We start from the raw sequence: 21,195 nt of genomic DNA, 5'->3' as shown, positions 1-21,195 counted from the left end.
ATTTGTTTCTAGGTATTTTTTGATTTCCTCTTTGATTTTTCAGTGATCTCTTGGTTATTTAGTAGTGTATTGTTTAGCCTCCATGTGTTTGTATTTTCTCCAGATTTTTTCCTAATCTAGTCTCATAGAGTTGTGGTTGCAAAAGATACTTGATACGATTTCAATTTTCTTAAATTTACCAAGGTTTGATTTGTGACCCAAGATATGACCTAACCTGTTGAATGTTCCATGAGCACTTGAGAAGAAAGGGTATTCTGTTGTTTTTGGATGGAATGTGCTATAAATATCAATTAAGCCCATCTTGTTTAATGTATCATTTAAAGCTTGTTTCCTTATTTTCATTTTGGATGATCTGTCCATTGGTGAAAGTGGGGTGTTAAAGTCCCCTACTATGATTGTGTTACTGTCGATTTTCCCTTTTATGGCTGTTAGCATTTGTCATGTAGTGAGGTGCTCCTATTTTGGGTGCATATTTACAATTGTTATATCTTCTTCTTGGATGGATCCCTTAATCATTATGTAGTGTCCTTCTTTGTCTCTTGTAATAGTCTTTATTTTAAAGTCTCTTTTGTCTGATATGAGAGTTGCTACCCCAGCTTTCTTTTGATTTACGTTTGCATGGAATATCTTTTTCCATCCCCTCACTTTCAGTCTTTATGTGTCCGTAGGTCCAAAGTGGGTCTCTTGTAGACAGCATATATACAGGTCTTGTTTTTAAGTAAGTATTTATCTAAGAAACACATTCAGGCTGAGGGTACTCTAAGACCTTGCACAGAATATCACATAGTGAATAAGCTAGACCAAGCTCTGGGTATGCACATATTATCTATTATTGGTACCATTATAAAAGCAATGTTTCTTGAAGGTATAAAATCTTTCTTACAAAATTTAACTCTGAAGATGAAGCCAACAGCTAATGCTGATGCTAGGAATGATGGGAGTCTAAATAAGAAATGTCTCTTAGCTAGAGAACAGAAATTTTGAGTTAAAGAGCAGAAGAACAACCTCATGCATAACTCAGATCAGATAAGAACAGATTCACCACATATACTTCTAAGAGAAATGAATAGTTGTTTATAAAACTATTTCCATGAGAGCCCAAGCTAGTATTTTTAAAATATACTTTGTAAAGGAAATTATATAAAATAGTAATACTAATAATTTTTTAAATTCTGAGACTATCTTAGATATATATTTGAATACCCAGAATGAATGTCTCAGGTCACATTCTCATGAATGTCAAGAAATGCACATATTTTCATGCTCAAAGATAGCTGTTCAAAATACATTCAAGTATCATTGCTCCATCCAGGTTGGAGCCTCAGCAGCTTAAAAAAGTAGGTTTCTCTTTTATCATACATAATTCCATTTCTTGTATAATGAAAACCGTAACTCCAACCCAGACAAGTAGTTTTCATTCATTCATTAAACCACACCTACTAAGCCTTCCCTAGAGGTCAGACAATGGCAGTAGGTTCCAGGAAGAGCAGACAGGAAAGAACACATGCAGACTGCCACTGATAAAATGAATGTAGATTATGGAGAGTGAGTACACTTATGATTTTCTAATTCTTCTGAATATATTCCTTCTTGAATCAGCTTCAGGTTTTTGGTTCAGTTTATCAAAAAATCATTTCTCTAAACTGTAACAGGATAATATTATCATATGACTAAGTCAGTGTGTTTGACTTCAACCTAGTTTCACTGTCACAATTGATACCTGACTAGACAAAGCCACAGGTTATCATCAAGAAAGTGTAAAAGCATAGCTTCCTGAGAAACATTTTTGGGAAGTACCTTAAGATTAAAACATCAGAAGATATACTTTGTTTTAAGCTGTGGCTAGAGTTGTGACAAATCTAAAACCTATTTCCTCTTCAACATGAACAAACAATTCACTAGACCTTATTCTTTATAAACTAAAATTTAATTGTAAACATGATGACAATATATGAATACTTGTCTTCTCTTGATGAAAAGCGATTCTTTTATCTGCCTCTTAATGCACAAAGTCTACCTTTCCTCAATTGCAGTAGTACTGTTCTTTCTTCATGTAGGTGTACAATATATAGGATGAGGTAAAAATAAAGATTACAAGCAATCTGACATACTACAACAGCCCATGAAGGTAGACTGCTCTCATTCTCCTTATATACTCCCCTTACTCTAGTCCTTCCTCCCCTGATCTTGAGAAAGGGAAGCTCCAGTCCTCACAGAGCAGTGTTGACACGAGTACTTACAACAATGCACTAATGCAGGGAGAACTTCCTACTTCCTATCACAGCAGATAAAAAAGTGATCCATTAGAAAAGGAAATTATAACAACTGAAAACAGAAACTTTGGCATCAGAGAGAAGTGGGTTCAAGTCCTAGGTCTAGCACTATAACCGTGGTCAAATTTTTAATTTACTTGAGGTTTAATTTTCTCAACAGTAAGACAACAATAAGTACTAACCTTTTTTTTTTTCTATTATGAGTAAAAGAACACTAGATTTGGAGTCATAAGGCATGGGTTCAAGTTCCAGTTATATCCTCTAATAATATAACACCAAGGAAGTAATATAACCTCTGTGAGCCTCAGTTTCTTCATTTATAAAAGATGGATGAAAATATCTCCTTTATACTTCTCATACTTAAAAGGAACTAGGAAAGAAAATCGTTTCTATAAAAATTCTTTATACCCTGTAAAGAGTTCTATAAATATAAGATAGTTTTACTGATAAAATAATCTTCTTAGAAAGCAAAATCTGAAGGGACCAAAAAAAAAAAATAATGGCATGCCCATAAATTTCTAGAGGAATAAAAAGAATGGGAGTGTTCATTAATTTTCAACCTGTTGGTTACAATTTTCTGCAGTGACCTAAAAACACAGCATTATATCATGACTAAGGTGATAATAACCCTTACAAATAAAGCAAAAAGAAAGCCAGAAGCAACAATTACTTGCCATATATAACTCCTTATTGATGCCAAGATACTTTCCATTTCCACATCCAATATCAGCAACTAATGAACCACTTGGCAAAGCTTTCAAAAACTCCACAATGTGTGGCCAAGGGGTATGTCTCGTGCTGCTAAAGTGTCTAGCAATTTCTTCATAAACTTGATGGACATATTCTTGCTCCAGTTGTGAGGCTTCTTTATCACTCTCTGGAAATGATGTGGGAGTCTCCTTCATCTGGCTGTCACAGACCAAAGGGTAACCTAATGAATAAAAGAAAGCAATATAAACCATTTACTTATTTGTTTGTTTTTTAAATTTATTTTTTGGCCGCACCATGCGGCATGTGGGATCTTACTTCCCCGACCCGGGATTGAACCCATGCCCCTGCATTGGAAGCACAGAGTCTTAACCACTGGACCACCAGGGAAGTCGCTAAACCATTATTTTTATCCAAATGATTCATAAGGTATGATTGTTTTCTCAAAAGAAAAAGCAAATCAATCTATGTTTGATGACTAGGGTTAAGTAGGCTCTGATTTATCAGTTAAAAAAAGTAGTTCTTACCTAGCAAGTCCAATTATGTATGTGACGGGTCTAATATAAGAAGGGGTAAATCCATTTGAAACAAAATATGACTGTAATTCTGCATGCCTTATAATGCAGATGCCTATTTCATCTTGGGATTAAGGGTCCTCTTATTCAGGAAAAAAATCTTGATGGGCCTGGCATAACCAGAAGAAATTTAGCAATTAACAGGATTTAGGGTTTTTGTCTTGTAGGAGTTCTGGGGACCCTAGGACTCTCAGAAGAAGAACCAGACCTAGAAACAAATTGTGATTTGGTAATAATCATAAGATTTAATGAATACTGTTTGAAGCGGTTTACATATATTGTCTCAATCCTCACAGTAAAACTATGAAAAGGTACTATTACATTCATTTTACAGATGAGGAAACTGACTCATGGAATATTAAATAATGATCCTAAAGTGAAAAAGATGGTAAGTCATACAGTCAAGATTTGAACCCAGGCAGTGGAGACTCCAGAATCCACATTCTCAATGACTACACTGTGTTGCCTCCTTCAATAGAATGAACAAATCCTAAGGAGAACACCAGCAAGTAGAGGAGATGACAGAGGAAATTTAGGATACAATGTCCCAAATTAATTTTGAAGTATTCCCTGTTCTCTGCAATAACGTCTAATATTCATTTCAAATCCTTGCCTTTTCTCAGCTATGCTATAATTTCCCTTTGTCTTCAGCCAGTCTGTGGCACACAACATCTTTTTATGGGTAGTATACTAGATAATAAAGGAAGAAGTAGTGTTCCCAGAGAAACCACAGACAAGACTTAGCAATAATTAGAAATCATGTGGCAGCAAAGAATTGATGGCTTCAGGAATTTTCCCTAAATATAACTAGAAGATTCCAAACCTTGAATGGGAGTGGAACTATCTAGTCCCTACTAATATGTAAAGTGAAGCTCTAAACACTTTATGTAGACATTTAAGAAAAGGGTAGCCCCAGAAAGCTTGAGAGCTCTAAAACATACATGTGGAAACAGATGGGTTACATTAAGTTGGTTACATCAGAATTACAATTACACTACAATATACATTACAATTATCTTAAACTGGTCTTGCTAAAAATTTTATTCTCTTGGAAATTATGAACATCTCAGTTATGTAAAGGGAGGATCACTTAAATCCACAAATTTTGACCAGAAGTATCCAAAAGATGGCCTTGAACTTTCAAAAATTCTGTAAACTGAATATACAATCAGAGCTTCTTATAGCATCCCTTAAATTAATGCCCATAACAAAAAAACATTTGCATAAGAAAACTTGTCTCTTCTACTAAATTTCAAGTTCCTTGAGAACAAGAGCCATGCTTTATTTTTCTATACCTTGTAAAGCTACTGGCAGTGTTAGACATTCATCAAATACTAGATAAATACTTTTTAATCGATAAAAAAATTTTGTTTTTAAGTCCTCAATGACACTTTAAGCAAAAGAAACAAAAACCTGTTAAAACCTATTTTAAGTTTCACTAACATGAAGATATCAAATATGAAGATTCCAAGTTTCCTAACAATAATATCTTGTACATATAACAAAGATTTTTAATTTAAAATGTTTTTAAGATGACTAAATCCAAAAGCTCCTGCTAAGATACCACCCATAACTGAAACCACCAAGATGTAAAAAGCTCATAACATCACTGTCATTATAAAATATTACTTATAAAACACAAGGGGTTTTTATTTGAGTCCAAAAATACAGGTCATGGTGCACTTATACAGACAATTCAAAACAGCATCCTCGACAAGTTTTAAAGCACTCCTTTCCAAACTGACTAAAACAAACACTGTTAATCCCCCTAAAGTTATCCACTTACTATAGAACAATTTGTCATCTCCAACTTCCCTGTTAGGTTAATGAGAAGTAATTGAGAAATGTGACAAGCTGTTTCCAAAAAAACTTATTTTTGTACAAGTGATATTTTAATGCCCCCAAACTGTAGTATTCTTAACCATGACTACAATAAATAAAATATTTATTTAGAATCCAACTATGCTCAAGTACTATGTTTGAGGAAAATAAAGATGAGTAAGATGCAGTCCCTGCCCTCAAGGAATATAAACTTAACTATGCGGGTGGTTAAGAACAGTATATGTAAGTACAATACAAGGCAGAACACAGGAATGCCATTAGATGAGTTAAGACAAAGCTCTTCTCAGTTCTTATGGGACTTTAAAAGATTTTCAGAGTAGATTTACTCCATTTTACAGGAGAATCAAAATTATATACTTACTACAATTACAAGGTGTTTGCCTCACTTTCCTAAAGGTAAATGATGTCCGTATTCCCCTCTTGCTTAAAGTTAAGTCTTCAACATCTCCGGTAATAATTCCACTTTTGGGACCCCTGGACGCTTGAATAGTATCAAATTTTCTGGGTGTGATTCTAAAAACAACAGTCAAATTAGTTTATTTAACACTGTATTCAGAAACATATTTCAGGTCCTTTAAAAATATTAAGCAAATAGAGTAAATCTAGAAGAATTTATTGCAAATATCTATTGGATTCCCTGAATTGCTAAGCATTGGGGGAAAAAAACAAAGAAATAGAAGTCTTTGTCTCTTAGGAAATTATCTCCAGGGTAATCATTTACAGCTAACAAACTATGCAAGGGGGAAAAATAGAACAATAACAAATGCTTAATTAATACCAATGCCGAGGAACAAAAAACAAGAAACAGATGGGACAAAGAGGAAACAGATAGTAAATTTAAATCCAATTATCAGTAATGTTAAATGTAAAAGGACTTTAAATCCAATTAAAGAACAAAGAATTTCAGAGTGGATGTTTTTAAAAATCCAACTATATGCTGATTACAAGAGACATACTTTATAAATAAGGACAGAGAACAGTTGAAAAATGATAGAAAAAAAGATACAACATACAAAAAACAAATATTTTGCATATACCTAGCAAAACCAAAAGAAAAGTGGTATAGCTATACTAATCAGACAAAGTAGACTTTAAGGCAATAAGTATTAATAGAGATAAAAAAGAACATTTCATAATGATAACAGGGTCAATCCAAAAGAAAAATATTATGTAAAAACCCTATATATTTGTATGCACCTAACTAATAGCACAGCCTCAAAATATATAAAGCAAAAAGTGAAAACAAAATCTAAAAGGAGAAATAGACAAATACATAATTATCACTGGAATTTCTAATATTTCTTTCTTAGTAAGTGAAATCTAGCTGGAAGTCAAGGACATCAACATCAGAAAACAACAGATAATGGAACAAAAAAGTATATGATTAACATAGATAAAATAGGTAAAACAAAGATTGAAAACTAAAGAGAGAAAAGTACAAGCCATTGTAGATTTTAAGAAAGTTTAAAGGGAATCTTGGAAGTAAGATCAAATTTTTGAATGGGAAAAAGGAATCATTTAGTAAGAAAATATGGCCTTTTCAAAGTTAAATTTATAGAGTGAAATGCACAGATCTTAACTGTACAATTCAATGAATTTTGACAAATGCACACAACCATGTATCCACCATCCCAATCAAGACAATTACCCAAGGAAATTCCCTCGTGCCCTTTTCCAGTCAGTCTTTTCCCCCTCAAAGCAACCACTATTCTGATTTCTATCCATATAGTTTTGCCTGTTCTTGAATTTCATATATAGTTGGCACTATTTTGTATCTGGCTTTGTCCATTGAACATAATTTTAAGATTTAGCCATGTTGCTGTGTGTTTCAGCAGTTCACTGTTTTTCTTTAATCACTGAGTAAAATTTCATTATATGAACACGCCATAATTTATCCAAAATCTCCTGTTTATTGATATTTGGCATTCTTAGTTTGGGACTACTATAAATAAAGCTTATACACAGCTTTTTCAGATATATACTTTTATTACTTTTGGGAAAATACCTAAGAGTGAAATTGGTGGGTCATAGAGTAAGAAACTACCAGTTTTCCAAGATGGTTGCACATAATTTTACACTCCCACCAGCAACATATGAGAGTTTCAGGCTGCTTGACATTCTCACCAACACTTGGTATTGTCTAAGTTTTAAATATTAGCCATTTTAGCAAGTAGCAAGTGACATGAGATATCAGTTATAATTTGTATTTCTCTGATGACTAATGATATTGTGCTTCTTTTCATGTGCTTTTTAGCCATTCATAGATCCTTCTGGTAAAGGATCTGTTCAAATCTTATACCCAGTCTTTTGTTAGATATATGTATTGTGGATATTTTTCCCCCATGTATAGCCTGGCTTTTCATTTTCTTAATGCTGTTTTCTGATAAGCAGAAGTTTTAAATTTTGATGCAGTTATTTTGTCTTCTTTTTCTTTTACAGTGTTCTGAAACCTTTCTAAAAAAAACTTTGCCTACCCCAGAGCTACAAAAGTAACCTCTTGTATTTTCTTCTAGACATCTCATAGTTTTTGTTTTTATATTTAAATTTATGACCTACCCCATATTAATTTTTGTGAATGGTGTGAGGTATATCAAGGCTCATTTTATTTCCACATAGATCTCTGGTTGTCCCAGCACCATCTGTTGAAAATTTTCCTTTCCACAATGAATTGCGTTGCCATCTTTGTCAAAAATCAACTGACACTATATCTATGAATATATTCTGTCCCAGTGGTCTATTTGTCTATCTGTACAATACTACACTCTTTTGATTAGGTAGCTTTATATATAGTAAATCTTAAACATCAGGTAGAATAAATCCTGCAACATTGTTCTTATGTTCAAGATTGTTTTGATTATTCTTGATCACTCATGCTTCCTGGTAAATTTTAGAATCTGCTTATCAATTTCTACAAAAAGTCTTTTAATCAATTTCTACAAAAAGTCTTTTAAGATTCTGACTGGAATTACACTAAATCATTACATCAATTTGGGAATAACTGATACCTTAACAATATTAAGTTCCCTACCCATGATTATGCCATCTCTATTTCTTCATTTATTTCGGTCTGTAATTTCCCTTACCAATGTTTCGTGATTTTTAGAGTATATGTGTTGTATATCTTTTGTTAAATCTATTCCTGAGACTTAAATCTTCTAAAGCCAAGTTTTCTGCTTGACCCACTCTAGCAAGGTTATCTGCCTATAGAAGTGGGTTTCATATTCACAGGGAATGTGCCAGGCCTGAAAGATCTCAGCAAGTTTTTAAAAAGCATAATTTTATACTAAAGTTGTTGATTGTTCTTTATGAAGAATCAGATATGTTGACTACACATCTAGAAAAGAAAAAGATCAACCATATAATTAAAGTACAAACCATGTCTACCAGACAGCCCACAGTAGTCTGCCCACCACAACTTAAGGACCCATGCAGTCTACATAGAGGGCACCCCTAGAGCATATAGCTCCGGTGTCCAGAGGGCAGTGCACTGCTGGGCCCCACAGGACACTTCCTAGGTAAGACCACTTCTCTGAGATTGAGAAATATAACCCAACAAATACATAGAAATAAAAACAGCAAATTAGGCAAAACGAGGTGACAGAGGAATATGTTCCAAATGAAAGAACAAGATAAAAACCCCAGAAGAAGAACTAAGTAAAGTGGAGATAAGCAATCTACCCAACAGAGAGTTCAAGGTCGTGATTGTGAAGTTCACCAAAGAATTCAGGAGAAGATTGGATGAACAGAGTGAGAAGTAGAAATTTTTAACAAAGAGTTAGAAAATATAAAGAAGAAACAAACAGAGCTGAAGAATACGACCACTGAAATAAAAAATACAGTAGATGGAATCATCAGTAGATTAGATGATATATAGAGAAATGGATTATCGAGCTGGAGACAGAGTAGTGGAAATCACTCAAGCTGAACAGAACAAAGAAAAAAGAATAAAAAGAAATGAGGACAGTTTAAGAGTCCTCTGAGACACATCAATTGCTTTAATATTCACACTATAAGGGTCCCAGAAGGAGAAGAGAGACAGAAAGGGGCAGAGAACATATTTGAAGACACAAGAGCTGAAAACGTCCCTAACCTGGGAAAGGAAACAGACATCCAGGTGCAGGAAGCACAGAGAGTCCCAAACAGGAACAACCTAAAGAGGACCACACCCAGACACACTGTAATTAAAATGGCAAAAAATAATGATAAAGAGAGAATATTAAAAGCAGAAAGGGGAAAGCAACAAGTTACATACAAGGGAACTCCCATAAGGCTATAAGCTGACTATTCAGCAGAAACTCTGCAGGCCAGAAGGGAGTGACACAATATATTTAAAATGATGAAAGGGAAAAATCTACAACCAAGAATACTCTACCCAGCAAAGCTTTCATTCAGAGTTGAAGGAGAGTTCAAAAGTTTTACAGACAAGCAAAAGCTAAAAGAGTTTAGCATCACCAAAGCAGCTTTGCAAGAAAAGCTAAAGGGACTTTTCTAAGCAGAAAAGACCATAAGAAATATGAAAACTGTGAAAGGAAAAATCTCATTGGTAAAGGCAAATATACAGTAAAGGTAATAGATCAACCACTTATAAAATTAGTAGAAAAAAAACTAGTAGGAAGGCTAAAAGATAAACATAGTTTAAAAAAAAGCAAACATGATAAAAGTATGATCAAGTTAAGATGAAATTTATTATCTACAAAATTCTAGTGTATATTAAAGGGAAAATAGAAAACAACTGACTACAGTTCAATCTATGTGCCCATACAGATGGCTAATGGGTACATGAAAAGGTGCTCAACATCACTAATCATCAGTGAAATGCAAATCAAAGTCACAATGAGATTATCAGCTTATACCTATTAGAATGGCTAGTACCAGCCAGGACATGGAAGCAACCTAAGTGTCCATCAACAGATGAATGGATAAAGAAGATGTGGCATGTACATACAATGAAATAGCTAGTGGGAAACAGCCACACAGCACAGGGAGATCAGCTCGGTGCTTTGTGACCACCTAGAGGGGTGGGATAGGGAGGGTGGGAGGGAGACACAAGAGGGAGGGGATATGGGGATGATTCACTTCGTTATACAGCAGCAACTAACACAACAATGTAAAGCAATTATACTCCAATAAAGATGTTAAAAAAAATTGGGAAAAAAAAAAAGAATGGCTATTATCAAAAAGATAAAAATAAGTGTTGGCAAGGATGTGTAGAAAAGACAATCCATGTACACTGTTGATGGTTATATAAATTGGTACAACCCTTATGGAACAGTATGGAGATTCCTCAAAAAATTTTAATATAACTACCATATAACAAAGCAATTCCACTTCTGGGTATTTATCTGAAGGAAACAAAAACACTAACTTAAAAAGATATTTGTACCCCCCATGTTCACTGCAGCATTATTTACAATAGCCAAGACATGGAAACAACTGGGCATTATGATAAGTGAAATAAGTCAGAGAAAGAAAGACAAATATCATATGATCTCACTTACATGTGGAATGTAAAACAAAAATAAAAATAAACTTATAGATACAGAAAACAGACTGGTGGTTGTGGGGTGGGTGGGGTGGGGTGAAGTGGGGTGGGGGAAGGTGTGTGAAATGGTAAATGTGGTCAAAGGTACAAACTTCTCATAATAAAGTAAATAAGTCCGGGTGCTGTAATGGTGTCTATAGTTAATAATACCGTATTGCATATTTGATAGTTGCTAAGAGAGTATATCATAAAAGTTCCCAATAAAAGAAAAAAAAATTTGTAACTGTGTGGTGATGGATGTTAACTAGACTTATTGTCTTGACCGTTTTGCACTATATACATAGAGAGAATCAGTATGCTGTACATCTGACACTAATACAGTGTTATATATAAATAAAATCTCAATTAAAAAATCAGAATTTCCAGGCTGACAGCTTCTGAAACTGTTTACTTTTGAAACTAATTAATTCAGAGTATTGGAAAAGAAGTATTTTACAGGTTGTAACCGAGCAGGACCTTATGTGGCCTTCCCCAGACAGATCCCTCCCCCATATCCTCTGCTTTTAGCGCCTCTCTGAAGTACCTAGATAATAGTATCTGATGCACATTTCCTGAATTGTTTTACAGATGCTAAAACCCCTACTAAATGAAAGAAATTAACTACTTGATGACCATGAGCACCCATGACCTACTGCACCTAAGGATTGATACTATTAACCCCTGTGGCACCACCCTGTTACTTCAACATCAACCAATCAGAGAACTGTGCACAGGCTGATCACATACCCTGGGATGACCCTCCCTCACCTTGCCTTTAAAAATACTTTGCTGAAACCCATTGAGGAGTTTGGGCTTTTTGAGCACTAGCTGTCCGGACTCGTTGTACAGTGCCCAACAATAAATGCTGCACTTTCCTTCATCACAACCTGATGTCAGTAGACTGGCTTTTACTGTGTGTGGGCAAGTGAACCCAAGTTTGTTTTGTGTTTCCTTTTTTAATATTGCAGAATTGGATTTTCTAATATTTTGTCAAGGACTTTTATTATCTCTGAGAGATACTCGTCTGTAATTTTACTTTGTTGTAATGTCCTTAACAAATTCTGGTGTCAGGGTAATGCCAGTCTCATAAAACGAGTTGTGAGAATGGCTCTTTTAAAAGAGCTCATGTTAAAAAAAAAAAAATTTTTTAGAAGTAAAAGCAAGCGAAAAATGCCTGAAATTATATGATTGTCACTCTAATAGCTGAAAATGATTAAAACTATGGTGTTGAACAAAGTCAAGATATTTTAGAACAATGAATATCTTGAAACTCTTATTAGCAATTCTCTCTTGGGTACTAAGTAGTTCTCTATAATGGCTCTCTGAAGTCAATTACTTCACTTGCCTAGAGTTAAATCTTAGGCAAAGGTCAAGCAGTACTTACTGCTTTGGGTATCAATCTCAGATTTTTAGGAAGAGGTAATCCATATGTTAAAAATAATTAATTCTTTACATATCTCTGAACATCTTTTTTTCCCCCTGTACTTAAATTATAATCTAGTTGGGAAAATATTAAATAAAAAGATAAAAACATTTTTATAGATTTAAATAACAGTTCAATACAATAGAAAAGACATCACAAGCCAGTAGGAGACAATACAGTCTTTAGGAGTTAAGAGAGAAATTATTTCAGGCTACTGCAGTCAGAAAAAGCTTTATATATTATAAAGGAAATAAAAGTTGAGCTACATGTTAAAAACAAGTGAATGGAAAGGAAAAGGAAATTTATTGCATTAAGAGTTGACAAAAGTCTGAAGGCTACAAGGCACTGTATAAATTCAGATGAAAGAGAGCAAACAAGTTTAGCTATAACGGTATGGTTAAGAGCACAGATCCTGAAGCCAGACTCCCTGGCTTTCTGATCTTGTGTCTGCCCTGTAATGGTTTTGTAACTTTGTACAAGTTATGCTCCAATTTCCTTTAAAAATGGGAACAAAACCACAAAAAAAACTTTCCACCGTGACTATATGAGTTAAATCAGTTAATATATGTAAAGCTTTTAGACAATGCCTGGCACAAAGAAAATGCTCCAAAAATAATTTAAAAGGAGAGCTCACACAAACTCATGAGCTAATGCAACCCAAGGCTAGTCAACTAACATAAATGAGTGAAGCAGGTAGATTTGTTTAGAAATATATTGTTTGCCATTAAACACATAGTAATTGTCTTCATTTAAAAAAACAAAGTGTTCTCTTCCATTTTTCTTAAAACACACATTCCTGCTCATTCTACCTTTTTTCCCCACTTTTAAAACAGACATGAGTTTAAGAAATATTTAATTTTCACTTAACTCTGTTATAAGATAAAAACAACAGTAAAAGCACAGTGATAAATGACAACTGATACTCAGCTGTAGTTCAGGGAGTCATAGAAAGTGGTAGGAACTCTAGAGAATCTGAAAATGTAGGTCTTACCTATAGAAGGCCATTGATAGTCTCAGCTACTGCTGCCAAAAGATACTGTGGTTTTAGATCTTCTCAATTTTCAAAAGAAGCTGAAAATTCAGATTCTTGTGTAAAAGCTCCTAATTTTCACGTGTAAACAATTTTTTTAAATGCCACAACATTGACCACTACCACACCAGCCAAACAGTTTGACTGCTATATTTGACCCATGTGTTGCCAGTTTGCCATCTTTGATTTAGGGCATGCTGGCTAGAATAGTAAACTATATATCAAATTAAAAGTATTTGCAATTGGCCGTGTTAATCAGCCTTCTTCAGTAGTGCTTTCTAGTGCTTTTTTAGCACAGAGATCAAAATATTTTTAATCAATGTTTATTTCTATAGTTTATATGTATTTTTAAGTGCACTAAATGTGCTTTTTCAATTTATCTTCCCTTCCATCCAGATTCCAAGGAACCCGTCAGTTGATATACCATTTGTTTGGTCAGTCTCTCTGTTCCTATTTCTGTGTGTCTTCCCTTCCCTTCCCTCCCTCCTTCTCTCTCTCTTCTTAACACACACACACACACAAATCACATTACAGATAATGGGTATCAGTGGAAGCCTTTAAAAATAATACTGAAGGTTCTTTTTCCCCTGAAATTATTATAGAAAATTTTGATTCTAGAGAAAGGTTTAAAAATAAATATTAACCTGCAAGTCAATCTTCCAGAGATCCTACTCTTAACATTTAACAAGAAAATAATCTGATCAAGATGATGTTTAGGAGAATTAATCTATACTATTACCCAGAACAAATTAAAATATTTTCATAACATAGGCCCATAGCATGTAATTTCTTATTTTGTATTTGTTGTACTGCTATTACTCTTAAGTTTAAATGGTACCAATAGTAAAAATCCTTGAACCTAAAACAAAAGAAAATGTGAATATTCTCAAAATTACAGGAATACTTTAAACACCACTGGATCACATCACCATTTTCAATTACTGAAAGTTAAAAATATTTAAATGGCTGTGAAAAAGAAATCAGGCAAATTTAATCCTTAGTGCACAAAATCAGTCCATCTGTTTTTATGGCTCATTTAGGACAGGTTACAAATTCATTTACATGTTCACTTCCTTGAATTTTTATAAAAATGCATCAGCTAAAATCTCCGACCAGGGCAGTATTAATAAGTACAGAGCTCAGAAGTATTTTAAGTGACAATATACGTAAAATTTATCAGTGTGATGCTTCCACCTCAAAAGGCTAGGATTTATTCCTGCCAAAAGTGAATAACCCATTTCTTTCAGATTAGATTCAATCGAACAAACTCAAATTGAGGGTCATTCTGTAAAACAACTAGCCTTCTTAAAAGCATAAATGTCATGAAAGACAAAGAAAAGCTCAGGAATTGTTTCAAATTAAAGAAGACTAAAGAGAATTGACAACTAAGTGTAATGCAGGTTAATGGGCCAAATCCTAGATCAGAGGGAAAACTTACCAAGAGGTACTGACAGATTCTCTCCATGACCAAACTTTAGTCAGGTTCCTCTGAGCCCAAATAGGCCCTATCCTTGGGTATTTCTAGATCTAGCCCCATTTTAACAAGAATCCTGCTAAGCCAATTTAGCCCGAATCCCCCACCCTCGATATCTGATCATCCTTGATATCTAGCCAAATTCCTTACCCGCATCTTTCCCCCAGGTGATGTCTGATCATCCTGGCCTGCCTTCAGCAAGAATCCTATGGTTGGTTTAGCCAGAATTCCCCCTTACCACTGATGTTTCCTCTTAGTAGTTTTCTATCCACCCACACTGCCCCATTCCCAACCCCAGGCTCCTTGCCTATAAAACTCCATTTCTCCTTTTTGTATTGAAATTGAGCCCACTCCTATACTGAGGTCTCTTTTCCCCTGTTGCAATAGTTCCTGAGTAAAATCTGGTTTTGCTGCTTTAACTACTGTCAGGCTCTGGTTTTTCTTTGACAATACTACAAAGTACAACTAGCACAATTTCACGATGGATTGTATAAGAGTATGATAAGAGTATTTTACAATGTTGAACTTCCTGAATTTGAGGCTTACACTGCAGTTTCATAAAACAGGGGCTGACAAACTTTTTCTGTAACAAGGCCAGATAGTAAATATTTTAGGCACAGAGGGCCACATACAGTCTCTACCATTCTTTTTTGTTTTTGTTTTTGTTCTTTACAACCCCTTAAAAATGTAAAACCATTTTTAGCTCAAGAGCTTTGTAAAAATAATGGCTGAATTTGACTCACGAGCCATTGTTTGCCAACCCCTGGTACAGACAATGTCCTTGCTCTTTAAAAATATGCAATGAAGCGTGTAAGGGTAAAGAGTCATGATGGCTGCAACTTACTCTCAAATGATTCAGCAAAAATAATAATGATAACATGTGAGAGAGAAAACGCACAGCAAAATATTCACAATTGGTAAATCTATGTGAAAGGTGAAGAATTCACCATACTATGCTTATAACTTTTCTTTAAATTTGAATTTTTTTCAAAATAAAAAGTTTTTTAAAAGCCATAGATGTCCCTGGGGTTTAAAACCCAGAAGCCTCAATGTGCAAGCCTGGAGCATGGTTCTGGTGGCTCAGGAAGAAAAGAATGAGAACTCCCACAAAGCAAAAGGTATCCTGTCATCAAGGTCATTTCAGTACATACCCATGGGTCCAAAGGTATCTAGATTCTCCTGTCATCACCAGCAAACTCCTACAAGGCAGCATAATGGGCACTGTGACACCATCTGGGTGCTTAAAATCCATGACAATCTTGAAGTAAAGACAAAAGCATAAAGATCAATCCAAAATGTCATGTACTCCAAGAATAAGAACGATTCATTGATTCTGGCTATCTTTCTAGGCTAACAGAGATTAAAACTTGGTAATGCTTATAGGATGGCATAGCACAGAGGTTCTCAAACTTAGTGTACTTAAGAATCAACTGAATGACTAAAAAACATATTTAATCCACAGAGAGACTCAGTAGATGTATCATGAGGCTTAGGAATCTGCACTTCTAACAGTCACCTAAGGAAATTATGATGCGGATGGTCTGAGGAGCATACATATACTATGCAAAACACTAGGGTAGTGGTCAAACACAAGGACTTAGAAGCTGAAACATTCATATTCTGGCTTTTTCATTTACTGGCCATATGACTCAGGACAAGTCATTTAACCCTTCTGTGTCCAGTTTCCTCAACTCTTACAGGATTGTTAAATGGATATAAATTACAGTATCTGGCACATCATAAATACAAAAAACACTATTATTATTCATAGAAATATTAATAATTCATAATATAAGGGGAAGTAACTATTAGATGCAGATTCTCATATAATCCATTTTGCCTTTAAAGTCATGCAACATTTTGGATTTTAGAGACTGATTTACAAGAGATAAACAAAGAACACAGGAGGATTTTCAGCAATTCTTCCTAAATTACAATCAAATATTATAAAGAGCAACATATAAAGGTACAACAGCCAAGAAAATGTTTTTGTGCTCAGGAACCCAAACACTGATGACTTCAGTCTAAACACAGCAGCAGCTAACAAATGTGAATTTTAAAAAGGCGTGTGACAGGGCTAAAAAATATTTAAATGAACAAATCAATCCATCTGAAAAATAAATATGACAACCAAATATCAGTGGGATGAACATAATTTAGCATAGTACCTTCATTAAAGGTAAACTTAGCACAGTACCTGGCACCAAAGAAAGTATTCTGTAACTGTTACCTACTATTATTAATAATAATATTGGATCAAATTAGATAATGCTCATGAAAATTCTTTGTAAACTATACAAAATTATACAGATCGAAGCTGTTTTTTTCCCCTTCTTATTTGCCATTCCAATCTAAGTATGGAAAATAAAGTAAGATGATAGAATTTAATTTTCCAAACAATTATCTGTTCCAAATGATGACATAAAATTTCAAATAGTCATACTCCAAAAGCATTCTATTTTATAAACACTGTACATAAATTCTGAAGTTTTGGGCATGAAATGAAACTTCCCTGAAATGTATAAATCAAAGAAGATGGACTGAGAGACAGACAGAGGGTGGTTAGATGAATAGATATTTAATAAAGCAAGTATATTAAAATGTTAACTGTAGCATCAGGTGGTGAGTATATAGGGATTTACTGTATAATACTATCAACTTTTTGGTATGAAAATTTTCATAATAAAATGTTGGGAAAAGGGGAGAAAAGCCCACTGTGGCCCATTTTTAAGCCATTATATATAGGCTTCAATTTTCTGAATAGACACTAAGGTCCACACATAAGAAAAAATAATAGCGTATTTATTAATTACATTATTAAAGATGATCAGTTGTGGCTTAAAGGAATGAAAACTGTCTGGGTGAAAACTCTTGATGGGAAAATATTCTGAGAGACTAGACTATAACTCATTCATTAGACAAATATTTATTAATCACTGTGTGAGGCATCAAAGACTCCAATGGTGAATAAGAGACATATTCTCTGCCCACCTGGAGATTACAGTTTCTGGCTAATTAACATTCCACATGTTTTAAAAATACAAAATACATATATATTTGTGAAATTCAAACACATCCCCTCCTATCAACAGAGTAATGATTTTAAAATAGGGAAATCTCAGTTTAAACAAATGATTAGAACTGACAAGACAAATACAAACATGACACTAATTAACGTGGAAACATTTGTGCTGAAATATAAAAGCCAAGTTTCAAGGAAGAAAAATACACTACCAAATAATCCAAATGTTATGGGAATTATGTTAGAAAATGTACAGAATACTTATTAATGATTATTATTGATGATCATTATTGATTTACTAGAGAAGCTCACAGAACTCAGGAAGACAGTTTACTTACTGTTTATCAGTTTATTATAAAAGAAGACAATAAAGCATACAGATGAACATCAGATGCAAGAGATGTATAGGACAAGGTAAGGAGTACAGAACATCCATGCCCTCTCTGGGCACACCACTCTCCCAGCACCTCCACGTGTTCATCAACCTGGCATCTCTCTATACCACTGGGATTTTTATGGAGGCTTCCTCATGTAGGCATGATTAATTATTAACTCCATTTCCAGACCCTCTCCCCTCTCTGGGGAGTTTTTGTGAATTTAAGGAAATGACTTATTTATAAAATTAAATGTACATTTTCTATGAAAATCAAATTTCCCTTAAAATATTCCATCATAAAAATAAAGTATTATCAATATCATCACAATATCTGTATCTGAAATATAATGCTTGTGGGACTTCTCTGGTGGCGCAATGGTTAAGAATCCGCCTGCCAATGCAGGGGCCACGGGTTCGATCCCTGGTCCGGGAAGATCCCACATACAGCAGAGCAGCTAAGCCTGTGCACCACAACTACTGAGCCTGAGCTCTAGAGCCCGCGAGCCACAACTACTGAGCCCACGTGCCACAACTACTGAAGCCCACGTGCCTAGATCCCATGCTCTGCAACAAGAGAAGCCACTGCAATGAGAAGCCCATGCACCGCAATGAAGAGTAGTCCTCACTCACTGCAACTAGAGAAAGCCTATGCGCAGCAACGAAGACGCAACACAGCCAAAAATAAATAAATAAATATATATATATATTTTAAAAATATATAATGCTTGTTAAAGGCAAAAAAAAAAGATTTTTTTCAAAAATTCACTAAGGATTCACAATAAATAATGCTTGCCAGCAACTGCTGAATCATTCTGCCCTGTGACAGCTTTGCTCCACAGGAGGTTTTTCCAATTATTCTTTTTGGCTTTACCTATATTCTTTATTTTCTGAGATGGCAGAGTCAATAAAGATCAAGTTCCCAGCAAGCTCATGGTAAGACAGAAGGGAAGCGGGCAGGGCACAATCATTAAAAAAACACAGCCATTGAGGATACAATAAAAACTAATCCGCCTAATTAGGCCCAAGATGGCAGAAGATTTGACTTCCAGTAGACCTTGAGCCTTATTATAATGCATTAGCTTACTGTAACGCATTAACATGCTAAATGACACACCCATAGGCACAAGGATGGTTCCCAGGCTGACCATAAAAGGCCAAAAAGTGGGCTGTGGCCCAGTTCCTGGAAATCTCCATCCCTTCTCCAAAACAGTTAGAATATTCCTCCCACTCATTAGCATACGTAATTACCCAACCCATTAAAAACTAACCACCCCCACAGCCTGGGAGCCCGGTCTCACCTTCTGAGACTGACTACATTCTGTCTATGGAATGTGTCTCTGTAAACAAGCTTTCATTTACTATGGCTCACCCTAGAATTCTTTCCTACATGAAGCCAAGAATCCTCACTTGGTAGCCTATCCCAGGAACTCACCCAAGACCTGGGACATAACCATTCTCTCACACCCCCTTCTCCTGCAACAATGGGGCATGACTGAGGATAATGTTCAGTTCAAAGCAAACAAACAAAAAACCCTAGACATTCTGATCTTATAAAACCTTTAACACAACCAAAATACAACAGAAAAAAAAACCCAGACACAGCTATCACTCAAGTATTTACTCAAGTAAAGATAAGATGCAGGGACTTCCCTGGCGGTCCAGTGGTTAGGACTCCAGGCTCCCAATGCAGGGGGCACAGGTACAATCCCTGGTCGGGGAACTAAGATCCTACATGCCGCATGGCACAGCCAAAAAAAAAAAGAAAAGAAAAAAAAGATAAGATGCATAACAGAAAGTACATGAAACAGATCTCCTCCATGTTGGCTAAACAGGAAAATGCAAAAATATATTGCTACTGGGAACACTTCTGAGAAAGAAGACAAACTTAATCCTGATCCTTATTGGTTAAAAATAGGCTGAGACCTTTAACCTTTTGAAACCCTTGAGGATGTATCAACAAGAGACAATAAGAGGTAAAGAATGATGTGTGATTTATACAGAATGATGAAAGCTGAGAGGACAGAAGTGACTATATTTAGCTGGAGAAAATATTTCATACCTGAGAATTTAGCAGACTAGAAAGAAGTCCACCCATTTCCCATAGCCTGCCAAATCTAAACCTTCTGTAGTTGACCTAACTGGACCCACCTGTAACTGAGCAGGACCCTATGGGGCCTTCCTCGGACAGACCCCTCTCCCATATCCTCTGCCTTAGCTCCTCTCTGAAGTACCAAGATAATAGTATCTGACGCATATTTCCTGAGTTTTTTACATGCTAAAACCACCATCAAAGGAAGAAATTAACTACTTAATGATTATGAGCACGTAGCCTCCAAACCGTCTGGCACCTAAGGATTGATCACCATCAATCAATCAGAGAACTGTGCAGAAGCTGATCACATATCCTGGGACACCCCTCCCTCACCTTGCCTTTAAAAAAGCTTTTCTGAAACCCTTCGGAGGCTTTAGGGTTTTAGAGCATGAGCCACCCATCCTCCTTGTATTAGCACCTTTACAATAAATGCTGCCCTTTCCCTCACCACAATCCAGTGTCAGCAGATTGGCTTTACTGCATGCGGGCAAGCAGACCCAAGTTTGGTTCAGTAACAAAATGAAGTAAGTTTGCTTTTTATTTTAAATAGCAAACAAGTGATTCCACGTACCTCATCATGGCCATGTCTGCCATGTTTGGACACGTGAGAAAGGAGAAAAGGAAAAAGGGAGACAGACACAACTGCAGGGATACAAGACTGAAGCTACAAACTACTTACAGAGGAAGAAAGAGAGCAATATCAAAACTGTTAACATACGTTCCCTGGATTTATAAATATAGAATCCCACCATATCATGAGATAATTAGTCCATTGTGAGGGAGAAGAGGAACCCTATTTTTTTTTTTTTTTTTTTGGTGGTATGCGGGCCTCCCTCTGCCGTGGCCTCTCCCGTTGCGG

The 21,195-nt window shown here is 35.3% G+C and overlaps 1 protein-coding gene across 4 annotated transcripts in view; it reads right to left on the bottom strand.

Moving 5' to 3' along the window:
- ALKBH8 (alkB homolog 8, tRNA methyltransferase) overlaps window positions 1-21,195 on the bottom strand; it is a 54,335-nt gene that overhangs the window by 11,821 nt on the left and 21,319 nt on the right. For all 4 annotated transcript variants that reach the window (XM_007123358.3, XM_024117386.3, XM_007123359.3 and 1 more), the window contains 3 exons: window positions 15,998-16,104; window positions 5,760-5,911; window positions 2,948-3,204 (listed from right to left, as the gene is read on the bottom strand). In XM_007123358.3, coding sequence (XP_007123420.1) covers window positions 2,948-3,204; window positions 5,760-5,911; window positions 15,998-16,104 — 516 coding nt within the window. The remainder of the gene's footprint in view (window positions 1-2,947; window positions 3,205-5,759; window positions 5,912-15,997; window positions 16,105-21,195) is intronic.

Source organism: Physeter macrocephalus, chromosome 16, assembly GCF_002837175.3.
Source record: "Physeter macrocephalus isolate SW-GA chromosome 16, ASM283717v5, whole genome shotgun sequence".
In the NCBI taxonomy this organism is placed as follows: domain Eukaryota; kingdom Metazoa; phylum Chordata; class Mammalia; order Artiodactyla; family Physeteridae; genus Physeter; species Physeter macrocephalus.
Note: the sequence above shows the minus strand (reverse complement) of the source record. Positions and strands in the feature narration are given on the sequence as shown.